The sequence below is a fragment of the Camellia sinensis genome, chromosome 13 (assembly GCF_055761805.1).
Source record: "Camellia sinensis isolate YWXY chromosome 13, ASM5576180v1, whole genome shotgun sequence".
In the NCBI taxonomy this organism is placed as follows: domain Eukaryota; kingdom Viridiplantae; phylum Streptophyta; class Magnoliopsida; order Ericales; family Theaceae; genus Camellia; species Camellia sinensis.
In genome coordinates, this window is record NC_138973.1 from 11,418,540 (window position 1) to 11,444,823 (window position 26,284).

General features: G+C 36.9%; 2 protein-coding genes across 2 annotated transcripts; one reads left to right on the forward strand and one right to left on the reverse strand.

Moving 5' to 3' along the window:
• Nucleotides 1–2,616: 2,616 nt before the first annotated feature.
• LOC114305383 (putative glycosyltransferase At5g25310) lies at nucleotides 2,617–9,785 on the forward strand. Its single transcript, XM_082901453.1, has 4 exons — nucleotides 2,617–2,938; nucleotides 3,173–3,324; nucleotides 6,491–6,842; nucleotides 9,061–9,785. The coding sequence occupies exons 1-4, from the start codon at nucleotides 2,675–2,677 to the stop codon at nucleotides 9,724–9,726; spliced, it is 1,434 nt and encodes a 477-aa protein (XP_082757579.1). The 5' UTR covers nucleotides 2,617–2,674; the 3' UTR covers nucleotides 9,727–9,785.
• A 103-nt stretch (nucleotides 9,786–9,888) lies between these two features.
• LOC114272009 (uncharacterized) lies at nucleotides 9,889–25,224 on the reverse strand. Its single transcript, XM_028213681.2, has 10 exons — nucleotides 23,677–25,224; nucleotides 22,658–23,128; nucleotides 22,257–22,558; nucleotides 19,146–19,871; nucleotides 18,789–19,067; nucleotides 12,806–12,967; nucleotides 11,749–12,687; nucleotides 11,434–11,649; nucleotides 10,724–10,984; nucleotides 9,889–10,506 (listed from the first exon to the last, which is right to left on the reverse strand). Exons 1-10 carry the CDS (start codon nucleotides 25,088–25,090, stop codon nucleotides 10,177–10,179), a joined length of 5,100 nt encoding a protein of 1,699 aa, XP_028069482.2. The 5' UTR covers nucleotides 25,091–25,224; the 3' UTR covers nucleotides 9,889–10,176.
• Between the last annotated feature and the right edge of the window lie 1,060 nt (nucleotides 25,225–26,284).

Below are 26,284 nucleotides of genomic sequence, written 5' to 3' on the forward strand. Positions count from 1 at the left end.
TTGGTACCTCAGGCTTCAGTTTGGGAAGCGTGGATCAGTCCGACCCGTTCCATCTGGAACACGCTGTATCATCAGATGTATTATTCTATATATCTATAGGTTATAGGTTGCATCGATAATAGAATGCATATAATTTAGAAATTAATGAAAAATATTTAATTTATAAACATTTAATAGCCAAAAAATAAGAAGGGAAGTTGTTGGTGACTAAATAGTTAGTAGCCAAAAAAAATGAAAGTTTTTGGCAACTAAAAAATTAGTAGCCTAAAAGGAGCACCATAATTTTAGCGATTAAAAAATTGGTAGCCAAAAAGGATTGTGACTTTTTTAGCGACTAAATATTTTTGTGGCTAAAACAAAAAAGCACATTTATTGGAAACTTTGGGCGACTAAATTTAGTCGCCAATTGCCAACTTTTGGTGACTAAAAAAAATTAGTCGCCAATATCTTTTCTTTTGGCGACTAATTTTTTAGTCGCCAATTTAGGACTTTCGGTGACTATATATTTTTTAGTCGCCAATACCTTCCCCGACAATCTTCCCACGACCAAGCCGACGACCAAACTATTTAGTCGAGAAATCTTTTTAGCGACTAAAATTTGACTTTTGGCAACTAAAAATTTTATCGCCAAAAGTACAATTTCTTATAGTGTTTATATGAATAGATCTTTAGAAGTATGGTTTGTGGATTATTTTGTACGTATTTATAGCAACTTCCGAGTGAGTGTGTAATGCTAAAGTACGGGGATTCTATTTACACTCAAAAAATTATTAAGTACTCCTAATTTCTAAGTATATCTTATTTAATTATTTAAAATTTTATTTTACTCTCATTACACCATATTATTTTTTCCAAATTACCCTCAGGGTAAACCCAAATAATAAATAATAAACAAACTAAAAAAATTAAATTATTTCAAAAACTTTTCAATATAGAAAATAATTCTCAAATACAGAAAAAACTAAACTTATAAGCACATAAGCATTATAAATACAGAAAAAAATCAAACTTTTATATAAGCATTATAAAACTTTTCAATACACACACACGCACAAAAAAAAAAAAAAAAACTACTTTTACATTATAAATTATTTACAAGAATACTCGTAGAAAAGTAAAAATCAAACTTATAAGTACATAAGAATAAGACACCAACAAGAAAGAATAGTTTTCAAATAATGTACTATTTAAATGATAAAATAAGAACAACTCCAATAATATATTATTGTTAATCTAACTATTAGACCCTTTAATTTTTGTCAAAAAAAAAAATGATATAGAAAATAATTGATGGTGCCATACAAAAATTGTGAAACCCCTCTATATGAATACTTACCTCATTTTTTATGAGTTGCTTCAAAAAACTATTTTGATTTTTACCTTCTTCCATTATTTGATTTTGTTCAAGCTTTCTTCTAAGGTTTAGGGTTTCAAAATAATAAAAAACAATGATATTGATGATGATGGTGAGTTTTGGTAGGGTGGATTAGAGTTTTGGAGGAAGGAAGAATAAAAAGAAAAAATAACTTTGATCTCTTAGGAAAGAACATATAGAAATTTGAATAGAAATAACTGATTATGGTGTACCATAAGAAGAAAAAAAAAATTATTTTAAGATTTAATATGTGTTGTTTTTATTAATAAATTTATATTAGGATATAATAAAAATTAAAATTTATAAATTTAAATTGGACATATTAGATATATTTTGAGTTTAAATAGAATTCCCTGAAGTTCGGGCCAAATGGTGAAATTGTTGGACTTGCAAACCTGTTTTTCTTTTTCTTTTTCTTTTTCTTTTTCCTTTATTTTTTAAGGAAAATAAGTTGAATCGTCCCACTAGGGGGGCATTTTTGTCAATTAAAAGAAATTATTGAGTACAGATTAGATTATATAAATATCTTATAACTTTGTATTTATATATATGTAGTTATATTTTTTATTAAAGGAGGAGGATTCGAATTAAAGGACGTTATTTGGGTTTGTGAGGCTCATTATAAATCTTGTTTCGATTATTTGAACAGTTTATTTTGTTGAACATTACGTGTATTTCGTCTAAAAAAAATTAAATCGATCTGATAAATATTACTTGTTCAACTTATTGCGTTTGTCATGAACCTATACGCTAATAACATATTTAGAGACCAATAGAGGATTGATTCAGTGGATAAGGTTTTTGAATCCCTCGCTCAAGACTTAGGTTCGAATCTCCATAACTCCTTGTTAGGGTTAAATATACTCTTTAGCTTCTGGAGCATGCGGGTGGCCTAAGTTTCGGCCTTGACGTAAGTGCGGTAAGATTTTCTGTAGATATGTTGTAGGTGCTAAGGGGCAATACTCCCTGAGTCTATATTAGAGTAGCCTATCTGTATATTCATTTTGATGGAAAAAAAAAAAAACCATATATAGAAAAAAAATCTCTCAAAATCCAAGAATTTGTGGCTGGTAATTTGCAGTTGAACAACTATTACACACCATTTTCATTTCATTTTATTTTATTTACATAATAAGGGTAACATATATAGGGTGAAAATCGTAATTTTCAATCTCATTTCATATTGTCACGCCTACAGCCTTTTCTCCGCCATAAATTTCAACAGTCAGAGAGGAGGAGAAAGAGAAATCTCGCGCTCGCTGTAGAGAGAGAAAGTAGTTAGAGAGAGAGAATTTTGAGATGATGACGACGAGTTATGGAGTCTCTGCTTCTGCGATTGCTTCGGTGTTTGTGCTATCAATCGTCCTGGTTTTCATAATCTCAGGCGACTTGAGTTCGCTCATGTGCTTCGATACTTGGAAATCCGAATTCACAGTGCCGATTGTCCTGTTGCAGACCAAGATTACTGGAGCTTCCAATGAGTTCCGAGCTGTTTTCTCTGAACGATCCAATGCTACTACTGGTTTCTCCGTTAACAGTCGTTTCAGAAACCGAACTGTCATTGTAAGTATTCATTCACTATCTCCGAATTCATCAATGTTACGTACATTAAGTGTATTTAATCTGTTTCTGTGGATCTGATTGTGAGGTTGCAGAGTGAGTAATTAATGGATTAACTGAGAAGCTGATAGTTCATTGTATATCCAATGATTTTCAGCCGAATGATTGAGAAACTGCTACGTGAATATCTTCCAAATGTTTTTTTTCTTTTTCTGATCAATTGATTTCACATTGCAGAGAGAAGAAGTGCGAGGATCGGAGCAAGGACTAGCGCGGGCAAGAGCTGCGATTCGGAAGGCGGCGTCGAGTGGAAAGCTCTCATCAAATGTCCGCGACCACGGTGACGTAATTGCCGGCGACATCTACCGTAACCCCGGCGCATTTTATCAGTAAGATTTTTTCAACCGGTATTGAAATATAAAAAATAAAATAAAATAAACGATAGTAAATTAGATGGTTAATTACACTAATAGTCCCTATAATTTGGGATTTGTGTCATTTTGGTCCTTAGTTTTTTAATTGTGACACATATGACTCTGAATTTTTAATCTTGTTCTAAATAAAGACAATTGAAAATATCATTAGATTTTTCAAGAGTAAAATCGTTAATTTGATAAAATATAAACTAATTTAACAAAAATAAATGTCAAAAAAATATTTTAAATTTTTTAAAAATTATTTTTATCTATCAATGATAAAATTATGTAAAATTAATAAAAATTACATGATTAATTTTTTAAAATTAATTTTACATGATCATCATCCAAACACATAATAAAAATTAATTTGGTAAAAAAAATAAAATAAATGTCTAAAAGATTTATCAATTTTACATAATTTTATTTTTTGTGGGTAGAAATAATTTTTAAAAATTCAAAAATATTTGTTTGACATTTATTTTTGTCAAATTAGTTTATATTTTATCAAATTGACAATTTTACCCTTGAAAAATCTGATGATATCTTCAATTGTCCTTATTTGGAACAAGATTCAAAATTTAGGGTTAAATGTGTCATAATTGAAAAGTCAGGACCAAAGTGACATAAGTCCCAAACTATAAGGACTATTTGTGTAATTTGCCCTAAATTAAAAATTAAAAATTACCGAGATTCTAAAAATTCTATCAAAATTTCTACTTTTACATAGGTGTGGGACCCATTTAGTGTGGGTCTCACATCCATATAAGACATTTGATAAAAATTTTAGAGTCTGTAGCATTACTTATTAAAAATAGTGCTTGAGTTTTCTCCTGGTGGGCTTCCCAACTAGAGTGTGTTGTTGGACTTCCATGAGTCTATTATGAAAGCTGTATCGATAATTTGAATCATTCAATGGGTAAAACTCGTCAAGTATTTCATCTCTGTAAAAAATTATATTGGTCGGATATCGATAACCATTTGATCAAATCACATTTCTATTAATAATTTACTTTTAAAATTATATTACCGTTAATGAAAATGTATTTTGATCAATTGACCATTGATACCAATTAACGTGATTTCTTACGAGAATGAATTACTCAACGATTTCTACACATTAAACGATCTAGATTATTGATGTTGTCCCCGTGGGTAACAACTCTCTCTAGGCCTAGAGAGAAGCATCTCTCCTAAAGATATAAGTGCACATGTACACAATAGATATATATATATATATATATATATATATATATATATATATATATATATATATATATATATCGGCAGTGCTGCATACCCCTAGTGGAGTGGGGACTGTGAGAGGAAGACCGAAACAAAAACAAAAAACAAAAAACAAAAAAAAATTCAGCCAATCAAAAATCAATGGGGTGGTGGGAGTCACCTCTACTGGGAGTCTAAGGCATTTTTCTATATATATATGGAGGCTATGTTTAAATAAAATAAAATATCATATTCAAATTATAATTTTTTTTTAACACACAAATAAAAAAATAAAAAAATTCATTCTAAATAAAACTTTTTAATTTAAACTAAAATAATTAAAAAATCAAAAAGTGAACTCATCCCAAATGAAGATAGAATTGGGGATGCTTTTGTAACTTTGTTTGACCTTTTTTTCTTTATAAAGTCACAATCAGGTCGTCAATATCCCATTCCATTAACAACAATGATTCATCCCACTAAAAACATCACCACTAATAGCACTAATGCATTAAAAAAGTAAAAAAAAAAAAATACAACTCTAAAGCTAAAACATCACATCATTAATAGCGAAACCCACTGCCACCTAATTAATGGGAGCACTAATTAGTGCTCCCAAACATTTTTCTTCCACTAATACTATTATATCTTTTCTCGTTTTGGGGTGGTTTAAAAGGCAAGTCTTCTAGTTGGCGCATGGGGTTTGATTTAGAGGCGCGCACGCACACACGCAATTATGCGTTCCCCTGTTCACAACAGATCTTTTATTATTTTTCATATCTTAGGTTTTGTTTGGGAATATATTTTTTTAATAATTTTTTAATTTTTTTGTTAAAATATGATATTAAAAAAAATTAATATATTTGTGATAATTTTTTGACCTTTTACGAAAAGATATGCAAAAAGTAGAGAGAAAATAAAATCTTTGACTTTTTGGTATAAGTGATTAACTTTTTGACTTTTTTAGTAATTTTTTACCTTTTTGACTAAAATAATCACTTGTCAAACGAGACCTTAATACAAACTCGTAAATTTCACCTTTTTATCAATTACAATATCTTTGAAGCATCATTTGACTATGCTACAACACCACTAAACAACTTTTCATAAAACAGAGTAACTCATGAATCATGAAATCAAGATAGGAATTTTCTTTTTCAATTTTTGTTTTAATTGAAATTTGAGGTAGTACAAAGTGAATTGGGATAGAAGAGTGTGATTTTGGGACAGAGGATTCTCAACTCATCAATTTGTAAGTAATTCAAACAATTCGAATCATTAAAAGAAAACTTATAGCGAACTTTAAGAGTTCATTCTTTTAAATTCAAATTTAAACTTGAGAAAAACTTAACTCTTCGAAAAATCTTATATATAATTATTTTTTACCCTAAATTCACACTCCAAGACACAAAATGGATGAATCCTATATGTATTTAATAATGTGAATTCCATTGTATTGTGTATGAGAGAGAGAGAGAGAGAGAGAGATAAAATATGGCAAGAAAATAGATTTTTTTTAATATGCTCAAACACTATTCAGTAAGTCTAGATGAGTAATGTTAAAATAATTATTGTACTAGTAACTAGTCTGCTGGGTGAAATAAAATGAAACCGAACCAACTATATAAAAATTATTCTTCTTTAAATTATCAAAAACATTAGAAAAACTTAAACAACCAAAAGCTTATTACCTAGATATATAATTAACTGGTAATTATTGCCATCATTGTTATTATTATGCAATCATCAAATCTTATTGCCCACTTCATGTAATTAAAACCACACATACATGCATACACTACGCACTCAAGAGAACCTATAATGACTCCAGTTCTCCAAATTTTAAGCGAGCCCAAATCACTTTTAATCATTGAAATGACCACTTCACCCTTCTAATCCACTATCAAAATTACAGGAGTTACGTAGAGATGGAGAGAAGATTCAAGGTGTACGTGTACGAAGAAGGGGACCCACCCATAGTCCATGATGGGCCCTGCAAGGACATATACACTACAGAAGGCAGATTCATACATGAGATGGAGTATGGGAAGAGTGGGTTCAGGACATGGGACCCTCACAGAGCTCATGTCTACTTCATGCCCTTCAGTGTCACCTGGATGGTCAAGTACCTCTACAAGCCTCTCTCTTATGACCTCGGACCACTTAGAGACTTTGTGTCTGATTACGTGAAGGTCATCTCCACCAAGCACCCCTTTTGGAATAGGACTCATGGCGCAGATCACTTCATGCTCTCTTGTCATGATTGGGTAAGTTTTTTTTAGCTTAAGAGCTTGTTTGGTTGCTTGCTGAATTGATTTGAATGGTGCTTTGTTATTTTTTTATGGTATTTGGAGTAATTATCGATCAAATAAGATGGAATAATTAGAAAAATATACCCTTTCATTCTAGGTATTTTTGAAATAATCAAAAAAGAAAATACTTAAAAGATTAATTTAGTTACTTTAATAAATTTTGATTCCCCTTGCCTTAATTGAAGCTGCATTTGGATTGAGAGATTTTTAATGGAGGAATTTGAATATAGACTTTATAAAAATATGAAAGGGTTAACTATTATAAGTAGTTGAAAAAAAGAAGAAGAAAAAGATGTAGTAGAGTTAATTAAAAGAGTATTTTGTTATCATTTTATAAACAACATTACCAACTTATCTATTTAGTTTTTTAACTAGCGTTACACAACTTTGAGTGGGGGTCTATTATTTTTTAAAGAACGAATTAAAAGGTGAGTGATGTTTACTATCATCAAATGGGTGAACAAAAGTATTTTATTATTTATTACCATCTAATCAAACAAAATAAATACTTAAATTTTTAAATGAATTAATTGTGAGTAATTTATAAAGATAACAGAATAGACAAGACAATCTATCTTATATCAATCTCAAAAAAAAGGACAATGCATCGTATGTTTGAGTATCACCCCCTTGCCACACAATAATTATAACATTCACAAATATTTTACTTGCATATAATATAATAAAAAATATTTTCTAACAAGTGCCTTAGAACAAAAGTGAAAGACAAAATGGTTAAAGAATACTAAGGTGCCGTTTGGTAACATTTACGTTTTCAGTTTTCTATTTATATTTATAAAAATTTAAAAAACTCAAATAAAAACTTGTTTGGTAAAATTTTTGATTTATAAATCAGTGGTCTCAGTTTATAAATTTAGCCAAAAAATGAAAACACAAAAAATGTGTTTCCATTTTGAGTTTTCAGTTTTTTTTTTTTTTTACTACCCAACACTAGCGACCACCCGCCACCATTTTCCACCACCGTTTTCCGCCACCACCACCCACCAGCCACCACCAGCTACCACCCACCTGCCACCCACTCGCCACCACCACCCACCCCTCGCCACCACCACCACCACCACTCACCACCCGCCACTACCATCTACCGCCCGCCACCACCACCCGCCACCTACTTGCCACCACCAGTTACCACCCACCTGCCACCACCATCTACCACCAGCCACCTGTCACCCACCCACCACCACCACCCACCCACCACCACCACCATCACCATCACCTACCACCCACTCGCCACCCACCTGCCACCACCACCCACCACTACCACCACCCACTCGCTACCACCGATCACCCGCCACCGTCACCCGCCCACCCACCCACCCACCTAGTACCACCACCACCCGCCACCCACCTGCCACCACCACCCGTCACCGTCACCCACCCACCACCCACCCACCCGCTACCACCCACCACCATCCGCCATCCACCTGCCACCACCACCCACCAACCACCACCACCACCCACTCGCTACCACCAACCACCCGCCACCGTCACCCACTAACCCATCAGCACCACCCACCACCACCCGCCATCCGCCATCCACCTGCCACCACCACCCACCAACCGCCACCACCACCTACTCACTACCACCAACCACCCGCCACCGTCACCCACCCACCCATCACTACCACCCGCCACCTACTCGCCACCACCACCCACCCGCCACCACCACTCGCCATCCGCCACTCACCTGCCACCACCACCCACCACCACCCACTCGCTACCACCCGCCACCGTCACCCACCCACCCGCCACCAGCTACCTACCACCCACCGTCACCACTTTGCACCACCGTTTTCCGCCGCCACTTGCCACCACTTGCCATTTCTTACTCTTTTTTATATTTTAAATTTTTTTTAAACATTTTATCAATTACCAAACACGTTTGTAATTTATGTTTTTTTAAAAATAAACAAAAAATAAACAAAAACTAGTTTATAAAAATTTTGTAAATATAAACTGAAAACGTAAACGTTACCAAACACACCCCTGGCATTTTTCACTTATTTAATACATTTTTTTTTTTATTAAAATCAATATAATTTTTAATTTATTTTCAAAATATTTGTTAAACACTTCTCAACATTAAACAAAGACAGAACTGTTAGCATTGCCATAACTTACACCTCCTCTCAGCATTTTCCATGTTTTGCAGGGACCCCATGCCTCACAAGGCAATTCAATACTCTACAACACCTCAATCCGAGTCTTGTGCAATGCCAACTCCTCCGAAGGCTTCAACCCACAAAAAGATGTTACCCTCCCTGAAATCCATCTCTACTCCGGCAACATCCCCCCCAAACTCCTCTCCACTTCTCCACCATCCCCCTCTCCCCGTCCCCACCTCGCCTTCTTCTCTGGCGGCCTCCACGGCCCCATCCGCCCCACCCTCCTCCACTACTGGAAAAACCGCGATCCTGACCTCCTCGTCTACGAATACCTCCCAAACAACCTAGACTACTATACTCTCATGCTTCAATCCAAGTACTGTCTGTGCCCAAGTGGCCATGAAGTGGCTAGCCCTAGAATAGTCGAGGCCATTTATGCTGAATGTGTCCCAGTGATCTTGTCCGATCACTATGTGTTGCCGTTTAGCGATGTGTTAAGATGGGAAGCATTCTCGTTACAGGTTGGAGTTTTGGAGATTCCTAGGTTGAAGGAGGTGTTAATGGCTGTTCCAGAAGAGAAATATGTGAGGTTGACGGAAGGTTTGAGAGGTGTGAGGAGACATTTTGTGTTGAACCAACCAGCTAAGAGGTTTGATGTGTTTCATATGATATTACACTCTGTATGGCTTAGGAGAATAAATTCAAGACTGTGATAGATACAATGTTATATACATATACATGTCGCAAAATTAATGGATGAAAAATTAATGTATCACCTTTTGTTGTACTTGTCAATATGGTGCTCCTTATCAATGGTCAAAATCTTATGGATAAAACAAAAACAAGTATTTAAACAGAGGAACACAAATGCAAAGTAGACAAAACTTTCTCAATGACTTTCGATTAATATGAGAGAAAAAATTGAGATAAAGTATGGCATTTTGCAACCCTTAATTCTGTTGAACTCACTTCCCCATTCCCCAATTCTACCAAAATACTAACACAGCCCTTTTCCCATCCATCCATCTCCAAGAATCTTTACATTATTTCTTTTTCCCACCAAAGTGTTCCAACAGCTCTACCAGCCAACAACATACCCAACAGAATAAAAACTCAAAAAATAGAAGAATACCGCTTTCGTATGAGAGCGATAAAGGTAGTGTTCATGTATGGTTGAACCAAGGCCCAATTGCACCACCGTTCACGTGCCCGTTGCTCCCAACCCCATTTGGGATGAGGGAAGGAGGCAATCCAACAGGCATTGGAGATGGTGCAGCAGCGTACAACCCATGAGTGTGGGGACTCACAAGAGGACTGCCAGCTGGACTACCATTGAGCTGTTGGAGGGCACGTATCTGCCTCAGCCCTTCTTCGTGGATGCGTGAGAGTGTCTCCAACTCCTTCATTGATAGAGCTTCCAATCCGGCACCATATAGAGGGGCATGTCGTGACATTTCTTCCTGTAGTGAAGTTTCAAGGCTGTGAATGTAATGCTGCAACGAGAGGAGGAAGATTAGATTGTACAACCTTTAGTACAGATGGAAGCAAGTAGGAAAAACACACTCAACCAAAGAGAGAGATGCAACTCAGAAACCGTTTATCTTAGAACAATCTTTGAAATGTTCATTAATAAATGAATAGTGACAGTCCCAAGAGATAGGAGGAGAGATAAAAAACACCGAACAAAAGATGCTATGTTAGAGGTAAAACCTGGCAAGCCTGCAACTTGGCTTCCATCCCATCAATGTATGCTTCACAGCGAGCAACCTGCTCTTCCTTCTCACGTTTTTCCCCTTCAGTTTGTCCAACTGTTTGTGTCAAACGTCGAACTTCATCCTCAAGTGACTGCCGGATTTCTTCTCGAGTCACTTTTTCTGTGGCATAGCGTTTCAGTTCTTCATCAAATCTTTTCCGTGCAGCTTCAGCACTCTTCAATCTTTCTGCTAGAGCATTTTTCTCCTTCACTACTCTCTGTAACATTAATAGCACAGGGAAAACAACAGATAAAGCCTCAACCTCTGTGAGGAAGACAAAATAGATCAAACATTCAAAATAAAATACCTTCATCAACAAAATTTGATATTTGATAATTTACTTCTATATATGTTGAGAACACAAATCATCACCAGATGTTTCCAATTTTAGTATTGATTTTAGCATACATGGTAAATTTAACAATCCTGAAAGTTTTTCCAATATATCTCCTCAAGGTTTCCTTATGAGTAAAAAAATATCAAACAAAAATATCAAACATAAAAAATATGGCTAACATGGACATTCTCATCTCTACACATATCCACCAGTGAAGCCCCCTTAAGTTGCAATTAGATGTTCAAACATAAATAGCAGTGGAGAATCTCATTTCCAATAACCATGTGGGAGAATAAAATGCCTAGCCACTACAAATTAAATTTGCTCACCTTCAATTCATCACGTTTCCGGGATTTTAGTTGGGAGAGCTGTGTCTCTGCATCATGCAGACGATCCTGAATAACTTTTTTCTCGGTAGTGAGCTTTCCGATTTCATCATCCCGTTCTGAGCGAAGCCATTCAAGTTGACTCTCAATTTCTTGCATCTGCTCAGAAAGCTCCTTCCTTTCCCGAGCAAAACGATCCATCTCGGCCCTCATTTCCAACTGCCATTTCATGAAGGTATCAATTCTAACAATCCCATAAAAATTAATCAAAAGAGATACAGTTTTCCTAAATATGTATCAAGAATAGCAAATAGGTACCTTAAGACGGCTGTTAGTAGCCTCAGATTCATTCAGCCTTTGTGATATGATAGATTTTTCTTTAATCATATTGGAGGTCTCAGCTTTTCTTTCTTCACGAATACGAATAATCTCATCTTCGCTGGCACATAACTGATGCCAAAGAGCAGCTCGATCAACATTTGCAAGTTCAGCAATCTCCCTTATCATACTCAGAACTGGTCTAACAAATTCTTGCTCCTCACAGACCAAAATTACCAGAATTTCCAAATCTAAGTCCACCTCACGACTACTCTCTGCCGTGCTGGTGGCACGGTCAACCAGTCTCTTCAGCATCTTCAATCGATAAGACTCATCAGCGTACCATTTAAACAAAATAGCATAAAGCATCTTCACAAACCCTCTCACATGGGGGTCTCTGGAAAGGGCCAATGTCTCAGCAAGGCCAAGAACAGAAGTGAAATCATCTCTCTGGGCCCTTAACTGCTCAATGGCTTCTCCATCTACAACCTCATCTGTATTCTGAAAATTTTCAGTAACAAATTGTTTAGTAAAATTTAATCTCCGAGCAAGGCGTCTTTCCAGGACCATAGCTACTGATTGAGCCACTATTGCCCCTCGAGCTACAGCTCTCTCAAAAGTTTGGGAAGCTTCAACAAGAAGACAAGGAATTGATAACATTTCAATTAAAATATGTATATCGGAAAAATAACAACCAAGACGAAAAGTATGCTCATCCATTGCATGCAATCTTTCACAAGTAGGCCCATTTTCACCAAATATGAAGAGCCCACAAGGCACTGCTGAACCATTGTCACCAAAATCATTGTCACAATCAATATCTCTTAAAATAGCTTCTGCGATATCTGTGCAACTATTCACCATTCTACTTAAATAATCAAGAACACAGGGGGACACCTCAGTGCCCAAATCTTTTAGCCTAACACGAACAGATCTAACCTACAGAGGAGAACAAAAGGAAGTTGGATACCATCAAAAGAAAATTATGACAAACAATATAAATCAATAATAAATATAAAAGGGTCTCATGTAAGTTTCAAAAGATTCTGATGCAAACCGCTTCTGGAAGATGTTCGCACTGCAATGAAGCCTTAAAAATAAAATCCATGGTTGCTGCTAGAGGTTCGTCATTTGAGTCTGCCAAAAGTTCAAAGGATTGAGAAAGGGCGCGTTCCCACACTTCAGCGCTACATTCCAACAGGCAGAGAGCACCAAAAACCTGAGGAACAAAGGTTGCATGAATATGAATAGCAATAAACAACTTTAACAAAATTTTCTACAAAATTAAAATTCAAAGTAGAATACATTCAACTAGGGCTGTGCAACGGATCCACCGACCCGCCAAACACGCCCGACCCGACCCAACCCGACACCTGATGAATGGATGCGTGACCCCTGGCGGGCGGGGGCGGGCCCAGTTTTTCGATTTTCTCGGGTTTGGGTCGGGTGGCAGGTGATCCGCCGTTTTACCTAGTAGACCCGACCCGTCCGTGACTTTTTTTTTTTTTTTTGACAGACCCAACAAACAAACCCAACACACACACGCAGAGACTCTCTCTCTCTCTCTCTCTACCCTACCCATCATCCAACGATCTACACAGTGAACCTCTGAGCGACGATCTACACACTGAACCTCTGACCGACGATCTACACTCTGAACAGCGATCGATTTGCATTGAACGACGATCGATCTACAGTGAGGTATCTCTCTCTCTCTCTCTCTCTCTCTCTAGATAGAAGATATACAGATACCTCTCTTTGTATATATATTGTGTATTGTCATAAATGGAAGTGTTAAGAATCTGCTTGACAAAAGTAACAAACAGAAGTTAATATATATTTTATATATATATATGCTCTAATAATTTATATATAAGTTCCAGCAGCACCAGCAACCTTTACTGTATATATTAGAATAGATTTCTCCTTTCCCTTCTCATTTTTGCTATGTTTTGGAACTTTGGATGCATTTGGATTTTGACTTTGTGAAAAGAAAAGGAATTGAAAATTAGTAGAAGCTGCTAAATTTGTTTTGTTTGGTTGGGTTAGAAATATAAGCAGAAAATTAATGGATATGTTTGGTGAGGCACTCCACTCCACTGGTATGACATTTTTCATCTGGTTATCTTTTATTGGATATGTTTGGAATTATGTATGCTATGGTTGACTGCAGCAGCGTGGAAATATCTATGATGTGAAAAGCGCTAAAAGTGATGATCTTTCTTGTGTGCAATAAACAGACAGACAGGGTTGAAACACACATTGAGCTGATTGTTACTCTATGGACAACCTCTATTTGGGAAAAAATTCCAATACAATGCCATCATTACTGTCCAGGTTGTTTCATAGATGTGAAGAATGAATAAATATTGCATTGTTTAGGGAGGCTTTTTTTTTTTATATGCTGAAAATTTGTAAAATTTCAAGCCGCCAAACCGATTCGTATCCATCTGCCAAACCGATTCGTATCCATCCGCCAATCCGCCAAATTCGCATCCGCTGGATTGGCGGACGGATGAGGATTGATTTTTTCCAATCCGTTAATCTGGCGGACGGACGACGGATTTGAGGTTTCATGGCCGCAACCAATCCGCGCCCACCCCTACATTCAACATTGATACACGCTTTTGGCTTGGTATTCTTGGCTGGTTATCTACTCTATATAGAGGGCACAAATGGAGTTTGGTACAAGATGTTACTTGTGTTCTATGTGGAAGTAATGTTACTCTATGAAGCACGGACACCTCTCCAAGGGCTCCGTACCAGTGTCGGACACGTGTCGGACACGGACACGCGTCGGACACGGACACGCGTCGGACACGCGGTGGACACGTGTCGGACACGCACTAGAGAGTGTCCAATTTTTTTTTTTTTTTCTGAAGCCGGACACGTCCAGGACACGTTATGGACACTTTCGGACACGCACAGGGCCAATTTCAGAATTTACAAAACATTTTTAGGGTCAATTTCAGAATTTACAAAATATTTTTGGGGTCAATCTGTAAAAAAGCAAAAAAAAATTTGTTTGCCCTAAATCGATCAAAAGCCCTAATCGATCTAAGAGGTCAGTAGAGAACAAAAAGAGAAAGAGAGAAGGCGAAGAAACAGAGGAGAAAGAGAACCTGGGCTCGTCCGTCGCTCGTCATCGCTCGTCGCTGCTCGTCGCTCCTCGGCTGTCGCTCGTCGCTCATAAGGTACGTCTTCTTCTTCCTTCCTCAGCTTCGGTCTTCTTCCTTCTTCTTCTGGTCTTCGCCAGTCGATGTCTCTCTCTCTCTCTGTCTGTCGAGGTCTCCTCTCTCTCTCTCTCTCTCTCTCTCTCTGGTCTTCGTCCATCTTCTTCGACTTCGGTCTCTCTCTCTTTTTTTTTTTTTCTATTTTCTTTTTATTTTTTTTTCCCTCTATTATTTCAGAATATATATATATATATATTAATTAGTTTTTGTTAATAAATCTTTTTTCAGTATTTATTTCAAAATATATATATATATATATTTATTAATTAGTTTTGTTAATATGTAATATATATATATATATATATTTTATTAGTTTTGTTAATATATATATATATTTTTTATTAGTTTTGTTAATTTTAATAATAATGTGTGTTTATTAATTTTATTATAGGAACAAATTTGTAATTCTGAAACAATGGCTACTGCGGGTGGTAATTCTAATGATGTACCTGATGATTATTTTGATGAGAACAAACCATTGTGGAAGTATGTAACTAAATTAGCAAAACCTGGGGAAGGAGGAGGAAATTGCCAATTACAATGTAATTTTTTTAATAATACTTTCAAAGGTTCATATACAAGAGCAAGGGCACATCTATTAAAACTTCCAGGAAAGGGAATTGGTGGTTGTAAGAAAATTACAAGTCAAAAACTTTCACAATTGCAAAATGAGAATGATGCTGCTGAATTGAGAATTAAAAATGCTCATCCCAAAAATGTACCACTACCCCCTTCTAGTGTATCAATTGGTAGTAGTTATGCTTATGAATCAAAGAAAAGGACGACATGTGCAAGTGGGAGTGGAAGTGAGAGTGGGAGTGGAAGTGCGCCTGGGAGTGGGAGTGCTATTGAGAAAGCATTCAACATGAAGGATAGAGAGCAATTACATTTTGAAATTGCTAGGATGTTCTACTCAGGGGGGGTACCATTTAATCTTGCAAGAAATCCTTACTATGTTAGCTCTTACACATTTGTTGCAAACCATAATATTCCTGGATATTTGCCTCCCGGTTATAATTTGTTACGAACCACATTACTTCAAAAGGAGAGGGAAAAATATTGATAGATTGTTGCAACCAATTAGGGGTACATGGAAGGAAAAAGGGGTGAGCATTGTTAGTGATGGTTGGAGTGATTCTCAAAGGAGGCCTTTGATTAATTTTATGGCGGTGAGTGAAAGTGGGCCTATGTTTATTAAGGCGGTTGATTGTTCTGGAGAAACTAAAGACAAATATTTTATTGCAAATTTGATGAAAGAAGTGATTAATAAGGTTGGGGCTAGTAATGTTGTTCAAGTCATCACGGATAATGCTCCTAATTGTAAGGCAGCTGGACAACTCATTGAAGCTCAATTCTCTCATATTCTATGGACTCCTTGTGTAGTGCACACATTAAATCTAGCTTTGAAAAATATTTGTGCGGCAAAGAATATTGAGAGGAATGAGGTCACATATGAAGAGTGTAGTTGGATTAGTGATATTGCCGGAGATGGTTTGATGATTAAAAATTTTATCTCTAATCACTCAATGCGATTGGCTATGTACAATGAATTTGTGTCATTGAAGTTGCTATCGGTTGCCGAAACACGATTTGCCTCCACAATTATGATGCTCAAGAGGTTGAAGCTTATAAAACATGGGCTTTAAGCAATGGTAATTAGTGACAAGTGGAATTGCTATAGAGAGGATGATGTTGGGAAGGCCAAATTTGTAAAAGAAAAGATTTTGGATGATGTGTGGTGGGACTACATTGATTATATTCTTTCCTTCACGGGTCCTATATATGACATGCTTAGGGCTTGTGATACGGACAAACCTTGCCTTCACTTAGTGTATGATATGTGGGACACAATGATAGAGAAAGTGAAGATGACAATATATGGGCATGAAGGGAAAAGAATAGATGAGGAATCTACATTTTACAATGTGGTACATCAAATTCTCGTGGATCGTTGGAATAAAAACAATACTCCTCTCCATTGTATGGCACATTCATTGAATCCAAAGTAAGTATCACATTTAAATTTGTTTTAGATATTTCATTTTAATGGACTTATCTAGTCTTTCTTGAAATAATTATTTTTTCCTATTTTGTATTGTAGATATTATAGTGATGAGTGGCTCCATGAGGATCAAAATAGAGTTCCTCCACATAGGGATGAAGAGGTGACACGTGAGAGGAACAAGTGTTTTAAGAGGTATTTTGAAGATATCACAGAGCGAACCAAGGTGATAACTGAGTTTGGAAAATTTTCGAGTTATGTTGAAGCATTCTCGGAGTATGATTCAATTTATAATAGGTGGCACATGGACCCTTATACTTGGTGGTGTGCATATGGTGCATATGCACCATCTCTTCAAAAACTAGCTTTGAGATTACTTGTGCAACCCGCCTCTTCATCTTGTTGTGAGAGAAATTGGAGTACTTACTCCTTTATTCACTCAGTGAGAAGGAACAAAATGGTCCCTCAAAGAGCGGAGGACTTGGTGTTCATTCATAGCAATCTTCGTCTTTTATCCAGGAGGAGCTCCCAATACTTGCAAGGAGAGACAAAAATGTGGGACATTGCTGGAGATAATTTTGACTCACTTGATGATATTGGAATGCTTGGGATAGCTAACCTCTCACTTGATGAACCGGCTATGGAGGCGGTCCTATTTACAGATGAAGGAGAAGATGGAGGTGGTGGTGAAGATGTTGTAATAGTTTCCTCTACTTAAATTCACATTTTCTGATATTTATGGATTTTGTAATAGATGATAGTTATTGGTACATTGGATAATTTTATATTTTGTGGTTTGATTTTCATGCACTTTGTAACAAATGATGGTTGGTAGCTTCAAATGACATGTTATGTATTGATGGAATGCAATTTTATGTTATTTCAATGTTTTTTTAATTATTTTTTAATAATTTTATGACATATAATAAATAAAATTAATTATATATATTGAACGTGTCCCCAGCGTGTCTTGTCCCCCATTTTTTGAAAATTTGCGTGTCGGCGTGTCCGTGTCGTGTCCGTGTCGTGTCGCGTGTCCGTGTCGTGTCGCGTGTCCGTGTCCGTGCTTCATAGATGTTACTTGTGTTCTATGTGGAAAAATTCTCTTCTTCAACTGCTGCTACTCCAACATTATGTGGAAGCAGATAATGGAAAGCCCAAAATTTCAGAGAACCCAAGGGATTTGCAAGCTGAAAGTAATTGGGTGCTTCAAAAAATAAGGGAAGGGGAGTTTTTTGAAAACCTGCTCGAGCTTTCCCTAGCTGCAGCTGTTTATTTCATTTGGCAGGAGTAGAATAAAAGAATTTTTTCACATAGGAGAAGAACACAGGATGAGGTATTAAGGCCTCGCTTGGGAACAGGCTAATTTAGTAACTTTTTGGTTATTTGGCTAAAATATGAGCTAAAAAAAACTAGTATGTTTGGGATGACTTTTTGGCTTTTTACGAAAAGATGTGCAAAAAGTAGAGAGAAAATAAAATCTTTGACTTTTTGGTATGGGTTGTTGGCTTTTTGGCTAATTTAGTAACTTTTTGACTTTTTAGCTAAAAGGGAGGGTTCCCAAACGAGGCCTAAAGGAAATTTATGGAAATATTAAAAGTAGACTAGCCACTTGGAGAGGCATTGAGGATGATCAATCCATAGAAGGATAGTTCATCCATGGGACCTTTCTAGCAATATTTTTAGCGGAAAATTTTGATTAAAAAAACATTGATACACGCATTCCCTAGACATTCATAGATTATGGAGCACATCCTAATAAGAAAACCACAAGAAAAGAAAAGAAAACATTCAAATTATCTTACAGGTACTCGTAATGCAGGTTCTGCATCAGGCCTTTGAAGTCGATCAAGTAGTGCGCAAGCAGCAAGTGGATGCTCTGAATGCTCAACTAATTTCGGTACCAATGCAACCAGGTCTGGCTGCAGATGCTTAGGCGCTTTATCTAATACAAGGGCAATCTTTTGTGCGGACTGGGGCCTTCTTCTTGGCTCAGGACAACCTTGTGGAACTGCTCCATCCAGTGCTCTCAGTGAGTTCACAATCAACCCCAGAAGCTCCTCAGACTGCTCTGGCCATTTGGTCTGAGATATATTTTCTTCAATTAGTCAACACCATAAAATTCAAGCTCAAAAGTTCAACACTTGAGACAATTCACGTACCTTAGACCGAAGACAAGCACTTTCTGAAGAACTAGCAGCAGATGTCTCAGGTGGACAAATAGGCGGTGCACGGACAGTTTTATCAGGTATAACAGTTCCATTCATGTCTGAACTTTGTACAGCTGATGTATTGGTACCTTCATCTATCCAAGAATCCAACCTATCGTGTATAGGGAGAGGTGCAGACTCTATTGCTCCAGTTTCCCTATCAGACTCTGGCGGGCTAATAGCTCCACTGCTTTCTGGAGAAGGTTTAAAGTTTGCATCTGAGCAATCATCATTAGAACTTCCTTCTGAAGGTTGGCAACATTCAACCATTATATCCAAGAGTAGATCAATGATTGCCTGCTGCAGAACTTTGACTCCCATCAACAAATTCATCAGACTGGGGGAAGATTCATCATTCTTGGTGACCTTCTTGCCATCATTACCACCAGAGAGTTTGGTTGGAAGAAGCAAGCGCTTTACTTTAGCAGGGTCATCAAGATAAACACGAAGTCCAGTCAGAAAACCAGCTATTGCACCAGCATCCATGAGAAGCTTTTCTCTTAAAGTGACCTGTGGCTGTGAAGGATTATCTCCATATGTGAGGTGAAACCCAGCTCTAGAAAGAAGGTTTCTAAAGATGTCTTCTTCATCCCCACTTATCACTTCACTATCCTCAGAATCGACGAGTTCGTCAGGGTCAGTTGTCAGTGCATCCTGATCATCCTCAGAAGCCAAAACCTGAAAAAAGGAAGACCAGGTTTGGAAAGGGAATATGCACCAAACAAAAATAAGAAATAAAGAAATAAAAATAAGGCACAGCATGTAAAATCATGCCTCAATCATGCATAAGATCAAAAGACCATGGAGAACATTTAAATTCATTTATTAAAAAACAATTAAATTAAGTGTACCTTCTATGTGCTCGTGTTTGAGATATAAACAGCCATTATTCATTTACTAAAAACAAAAAAATTAAGGGGGCCTTCTATGTGCTCGTGTTTGAGTTATAAACAGGCATCTAAACTCTATTATACATGTCCCAAGAGTGGCAATTAATTAACAGAAGCTAATTATTATGATGTTTGTGGGCCAACAGGTAAGCGTCTTCCTGACTTCCAGTTGAAAGGTTATAAGAGAGAGTTTGCAAGTCATTATGCTGTAGTCTACTTAGTGTCTATTATTTTAAACCAAGATGCTGTAGACTATTCTTCCATGGTCTTCATGTTCCTCTTCCTTCTTTTATAATCTTCATTCACACACAAAACAACTTTTTTTTGGGTGCATTTCACATACAAACACCACCTATTGAACAAGTGGTTTTAGAGGTATCCTTTGAAAGGAGAGAGTACATGACAGGGATGGTGGTGTCGATTCTGGGGATTGGACTTCCAGGGCGTGACATGATCTCAAATGATGGATCTTAAGAAGGGCATTTGGGAATGCTAGGTGGTGTTCTCCAAGCAATATAGGTTTAGGTTTAGGTTCAGCAAGATGATTCAGCTTTAGTCCAATGTGTGGTGGAGAGATGCTTCCTTACAAGAATCCTTCCGGGCTTTGTATGGTATAACTTCCAATAGTAATGCTCTCATTGCCAAATATACTAGGTTCTTGGATAGGAGAGGTCTCATGGGAACCCTGGTTCATAAGAGCTGCTGTCCAGGATTGGAATCTAGAGGAAATTATTTTTGCAAGAGAAAGTACAAAGCATCCTTTTTGTGAAGATAGAGAGGATACCATGGCTTGTGGAGACAATTCCTACGAGAATCCTTCCCTTATTTGTATGATATAATAACTTCCTATAGTAAGGCTCTCATTGACAACAATGCTAGATTCACGAAGAGGGTTCATGCGAGTTGTCCAGGATCAGAAACTAGAGGATGAGATGAGTTTCCCTTATTTGTATGATATAATAACTTCCTACAGTAAGGCTCTCATTGACAACTATGCCAGATTCATAGAGAGGGTTCATGCGAGTTGTCCAGGATCAGAAACTAGAAGATGAGATGAGTTTTCCGAGAGAGTGCAGTGCATCCTTTTGTGAAGAGAGAGAGAGGATACCATGGCTTGTAAGGGAGATAGGAATGGCAAAATTGGGGTGAGTTCTTGTTACAACATGTAGTAACTCAAAAGGCATTCGATGTGCAAAGCTCTCTCTCAAAAGGCAGCTCCAGAAGCTATTTTCCCATTGATAGTTTGAGTAACATTTCCTAATTGCTGCTGTATGCAAAAAGAAAAACAGGGAAAAGAGAAAATCATCTTCTTGTGTTGTGAGATGGCTAGAGAGTTGTGGAGTATGGTTTTCTGCCTCTGCAGTCCAGTGGGTTATGCCTTCCTATCTAAGTTACTTCGGCGTTGGGCCCATAGCTGTGCTATAAAGGGAATCAAGAGGGATTTTATGGTTGTTGCTCTATTCTTTATGTGGAGCATTTTGAGGGATTTTATAGTTCTTTTTGATTTAATGCTTAAGACGTGTTCTCATCTATAGTATTAGTAAAAGACGTGTTCTCATCTTTCAAAACAAAGATATAGTCGTGGTTTAGAGCTCCTTTCATTCTCTGGGTGTCAAGACGATTCCCTTAGCTCTACAATTTCAAAAGTGGTTTGAAAATTTGGTCGTGGGTGTGTAGTTTGATTAGTTATCGTACACAGCCCATGTACTTGGGTTTTCCAAATTTTACACGTTTTATTTATTACAACTAATAAAAACAAAATTCAGAAAAATAGACACTCACAAGTGGTTGGGGAAGCCATTAGTATAATCTAAGTAGCATCTTGCGGTTACTTCCTTCTTTCAGAATGCATCGATGGTACATGGTGGCAGAAACCCAGTTGAACCCATGAGATCATGCAAAATACTGTCAGTTTTATTCAAGCACTTTCTAACAGTAACAAGCATCTACAGCCAAGTTAGGCAGCTAATTTAAGTAGGAAAGAAATCATAATCCATGTGAAAGTGCCTTAAAACGTGTAAGCCACTAGTTTAATCTCCAAAATCTAGATGAAGTAAACCTCCATCAGTGAAATTTTCGGAATGGTCAGTGAATAAATTTTGAAAACAAATTGTAAAATCGCAATGCATGACAAAAATGCATAGTTAGGTGAATTGGTCAAATATTTACCAACCTTTAGATCTGAAAACTCAAACCAGGGGCAGCAGTCCAGGATTTCACAAACAAAAACAACAGTGTCACGTACAAGAAAACCTGCATCTGCTTCCAGCATATCCGACACCTTCATAAATTGAAGAACGGAATTATTCCATGTTTTTGTACAAATAGAAGACTCTTTCCATACTGTCTTGGCAGGATTTTTTTGATTCACAACCGCCATTTGGTATTTGACCCAGAAGTTTTTATCTGGATCAGTGCCAACTGATTGATCACTCTCTAGGTATATACATATGGTGTCGAAGGATTCATACACACCTGCATCACAAAAAACAAAAAAACCAATTAAAGAGAGGCAACCAACTGCAACCACACTTTCAGTGGAGATATCAGTGATAAAAATAAAAAGACACCCACCAATCCGAAGCTCGCATCCACCAGCTTGAAAGAATTTGCTAAAGATTTTTCGGGTCTCCATTATTTCCTTAAAGGAGAGGAAGTTCTCCACCTTCCATGTAAAACTCCTTGTCCCAGCTTTATCTACATCGGAACCAGCACCGCTTGACTCAGTATCCTGATCAGTAAAATCCTGCATTATGGACGTCTCTTTCAAAATAAGAACTTCTGCAGAGAATACAACTGTATCCTGAACAAGAAATCCAGAATCTTGATCAAAGAGACTAGTCAGTGTCACAAATTCACGCCATCCCCAATCTTTTGCAGCTTTGGAGTAGCGGTTCTGTGACTCCTTTGTAACAGACTTGTCCTCCAACCTCTGGTTCACTACTGACAATCGATGGCTCACAAAACAACTCCAATCACTGGAAGTATTTCGTGAATCTGTGACTTCAAGAAATACTGAAAGGTGGCATGGTGGTTGAGACTGCCCTGATACCAGCAAGCATAAGTGTAGTTTTCATCAGTCAAGTTTCCTAAAAATGAACTAAGCAGCTTTCAATCTAGCCAGTAAAGTTCAAGTGCAAGATTCACAATAAAATGACATGCTATCCTTTTCATTAACAGAATATAGGAACCAATGGTCCTCGCTAATCCATGTAAAATAATTGATCAGTTCAATTTCATATGCATAACATAACCAACTGTAAGTTTAGTGCATATAACTCCAGGTGCAAGGATCAGCACACAATTGATAAGCCAATCTCTTGGTTATTTCTAAAGAAAGTAGGAATAATAGCTCAACAATCCATATACACAGGCTGAGAAACTGCATATAGCTCGAATAATTCCAAGTGCAAGAATCAGTGTGAAAATGATGAGACAAGTCCGTCTTCAATTCAAAATATATGGGAACTAACTTCTTCAGTAACCAATAGAAGAATCACATGCTACATTGTCCTACTCATTATCTACAATTGGAACTATCAACTATAAAATTCTAAGAACAGAGAAGCCTCTAGTGCAGCAATGTTGCTTACCTCGGGGATAAACAATAAGCCGGCAATCTCGATTCCCGATTTGAAATCTCCTGCTCTTGATGCAAAGACCTGTAATCTTCCTCTTCTTCAGAAGGTCCTTCAACCTTGTGAAATTCTCGATTCTCCAAGTGAATTTCCCCATGTACCCATCAGACTTCCTTGCACCACATCCTCCACCCCTTCCTCCAGTCAACCCCCCATTTTTAGAAAAGCTACTAAGCTCCCTTATCACATGAAAAGATGTACTGAATACTGCGGTATCATCCACCAAAAACCCCGACTCTGGCCCAATAAAATCGGACATCTTCATGTAATCATTCCACCCCAAACTCGTATTATCCCCACTTTTATTATCAGCTGCAAACCTCCCATAAGAGTCCCTGTGCATGTGATTCAACCCTGGCTTTTGATTCAACACTGACATTCGAAACAAACACCAACAACTGCGCTCCGAAACTATTGTCTTCTCAGTATCCTTACTCTCCAAACACATAGATAAGTAATCAACCCCATTAACAGAACTCTGATAAACACTTATCCGTAAATTACACTCTCCAGCCGGAAAAACCGGGCTCATTATCTTCTGTGTCTTAATCATCTCCTTGAATAGACTAAAATTGTGAACTTTCCAAGTAAACTTGCCACTCAAAACATCACCAACTGGCACCGACGAGGACAACATCGAATTCGATTGTAATTCATTGTTATCTCTGGTAAAATTAAGCGATTCATTCAATACAAGTATATCCGCAGTAATAAGTATCGAATTCGAATCATTATTAACCAAAAAACCAGATTTAGGGTCTAGAATCGAAGCAGAGGGGGTGAAATCACACCAACCGTGAGACTTCTTCTTGCTAGAGAACCTGTGCCACGAATCCCTATGAATTGACTTCGATTCATCATTGGAATTCACAACAGCGAGACGATAGCTAGCAAAGCAGTCCCATTTCGACGAAGAACTCCCCCTAGGGTCCATAATTTGGAGGTAGATTGAGATGTAACCAGGAAGAGCTTGAGAGTCACCCTTAGGGTAAACCAAGAGGCGACAATCGTAGCCTCCGACTTCAAAGTACTTGCTCCACAGTGCCCTAGCTTTCACCTTAGGGAAATTGAAGATGCTCCATTTACACACCGCTCCAAACTCGCCCCGCCGCTCCACCGTCACGGACTCCTGCCCCCCGGCGGCGTCCCGCGGCACAGCCGGATCCTCCGCCGCCGGAATCGATACGATGGGAGGCTTTTCCGATTGAGTCGCCGCCGCGGACGACGGCGTGGAGGCCGATGATGAGGTCATGTGGAGGGAGTGGTGAGAATGGTCCGATGGGGATGAGGAGGACGAGACGGCATCGGAGGAGGATGAGAAGCTGTGGTGGTGGTGGTGCTGCTGCTGCTGCTGCTGCTGCTTCTTCATTGTTGCGTTTTTTTGGGGTATGTTTTAGGTTTCTTTCTTTCTTTCTTTCTCCCTCTATATCTATGTATATATATGGTAGAGATAGTACCAAGAGGAGGAGGTTGGAGGAGGGATGGAAGGAGGGAGAGGGCAAAGGTTTGGACAATGTGCGGCGCATGATAGTTATAAAGAGTGCAACAACATACACACAATTTTTTTATTTTTTTATTTTTGATAATAAAAAAAAAACACAGAGAAAGTGTCATTTGTGATTTAAAATTTATTATGTAGAGCGCTTATATACCATTTATTAAAAAAGTAAATAAATTAAAAATATATTTTTCGAGTTTTGCCCTGTGGTTGTGAAAATTTAAATTTCACACTTAAAATTTCTAATTTTATAATAATTTTTTTTTTTATTAATAAATTAGCAAGTTAATTATTGTTTCCATCTCAAAATATTAGCTCCTTTTAAAAAATATAACTTTTTTGGTATTATAATCATTACACTTCAAAAAATATTAACTTTCTAAAACTATCATTTGCTAATACAATTATTACACTTCAAAATAATGTCAATGAATTTAAAATAATGACAAAATAACAAATTTATAATATTTTAGTCTTTAATTTTTGAAAATTGACTAATATGTTGGCACAATAAAAAATAAAATAAGGGATTAATATTTTGGATGGAAAGAGTAAGTTTTGTTTGGGAAGATGGGTCGGGTTGGGTTTGGGGCTATTTTAGCCACAAAAAGATAAAATAGGTTATTTAGCCGAATAAGACAAAGTATCACATTTAACTCATAATCATTACATCCTTTCTTTTACAAAAAGTCAAAAAAACAAAACAAAAAAAAATCCTTTCTAAACGATACTTTTTAGCCTTAGACTAAAATAACCAAAAAAATAAAAAGCCAACCCACTTCTCAAACGAACCCTAACTATTTTTAATGATGTTAAAAATATTTCAATTAATAATTCAAGTAATTTTGTTATTGTATAGAAAAACAATTATAAATTTCATTTGTTTAGCTAATTTTATTAAATAAAATTTTTTTACAATAGAGTATTTGTAATTTTTAAATCATAGGAAGACATGTGTATTTAAGCAAATCTCAAAATGTATATTTGTGATTTACCCTAAGAAAATAAATTAATTGATAATTATTTGTTTGTACAAAAATAACAATGAATACATTTTTTAAAGTA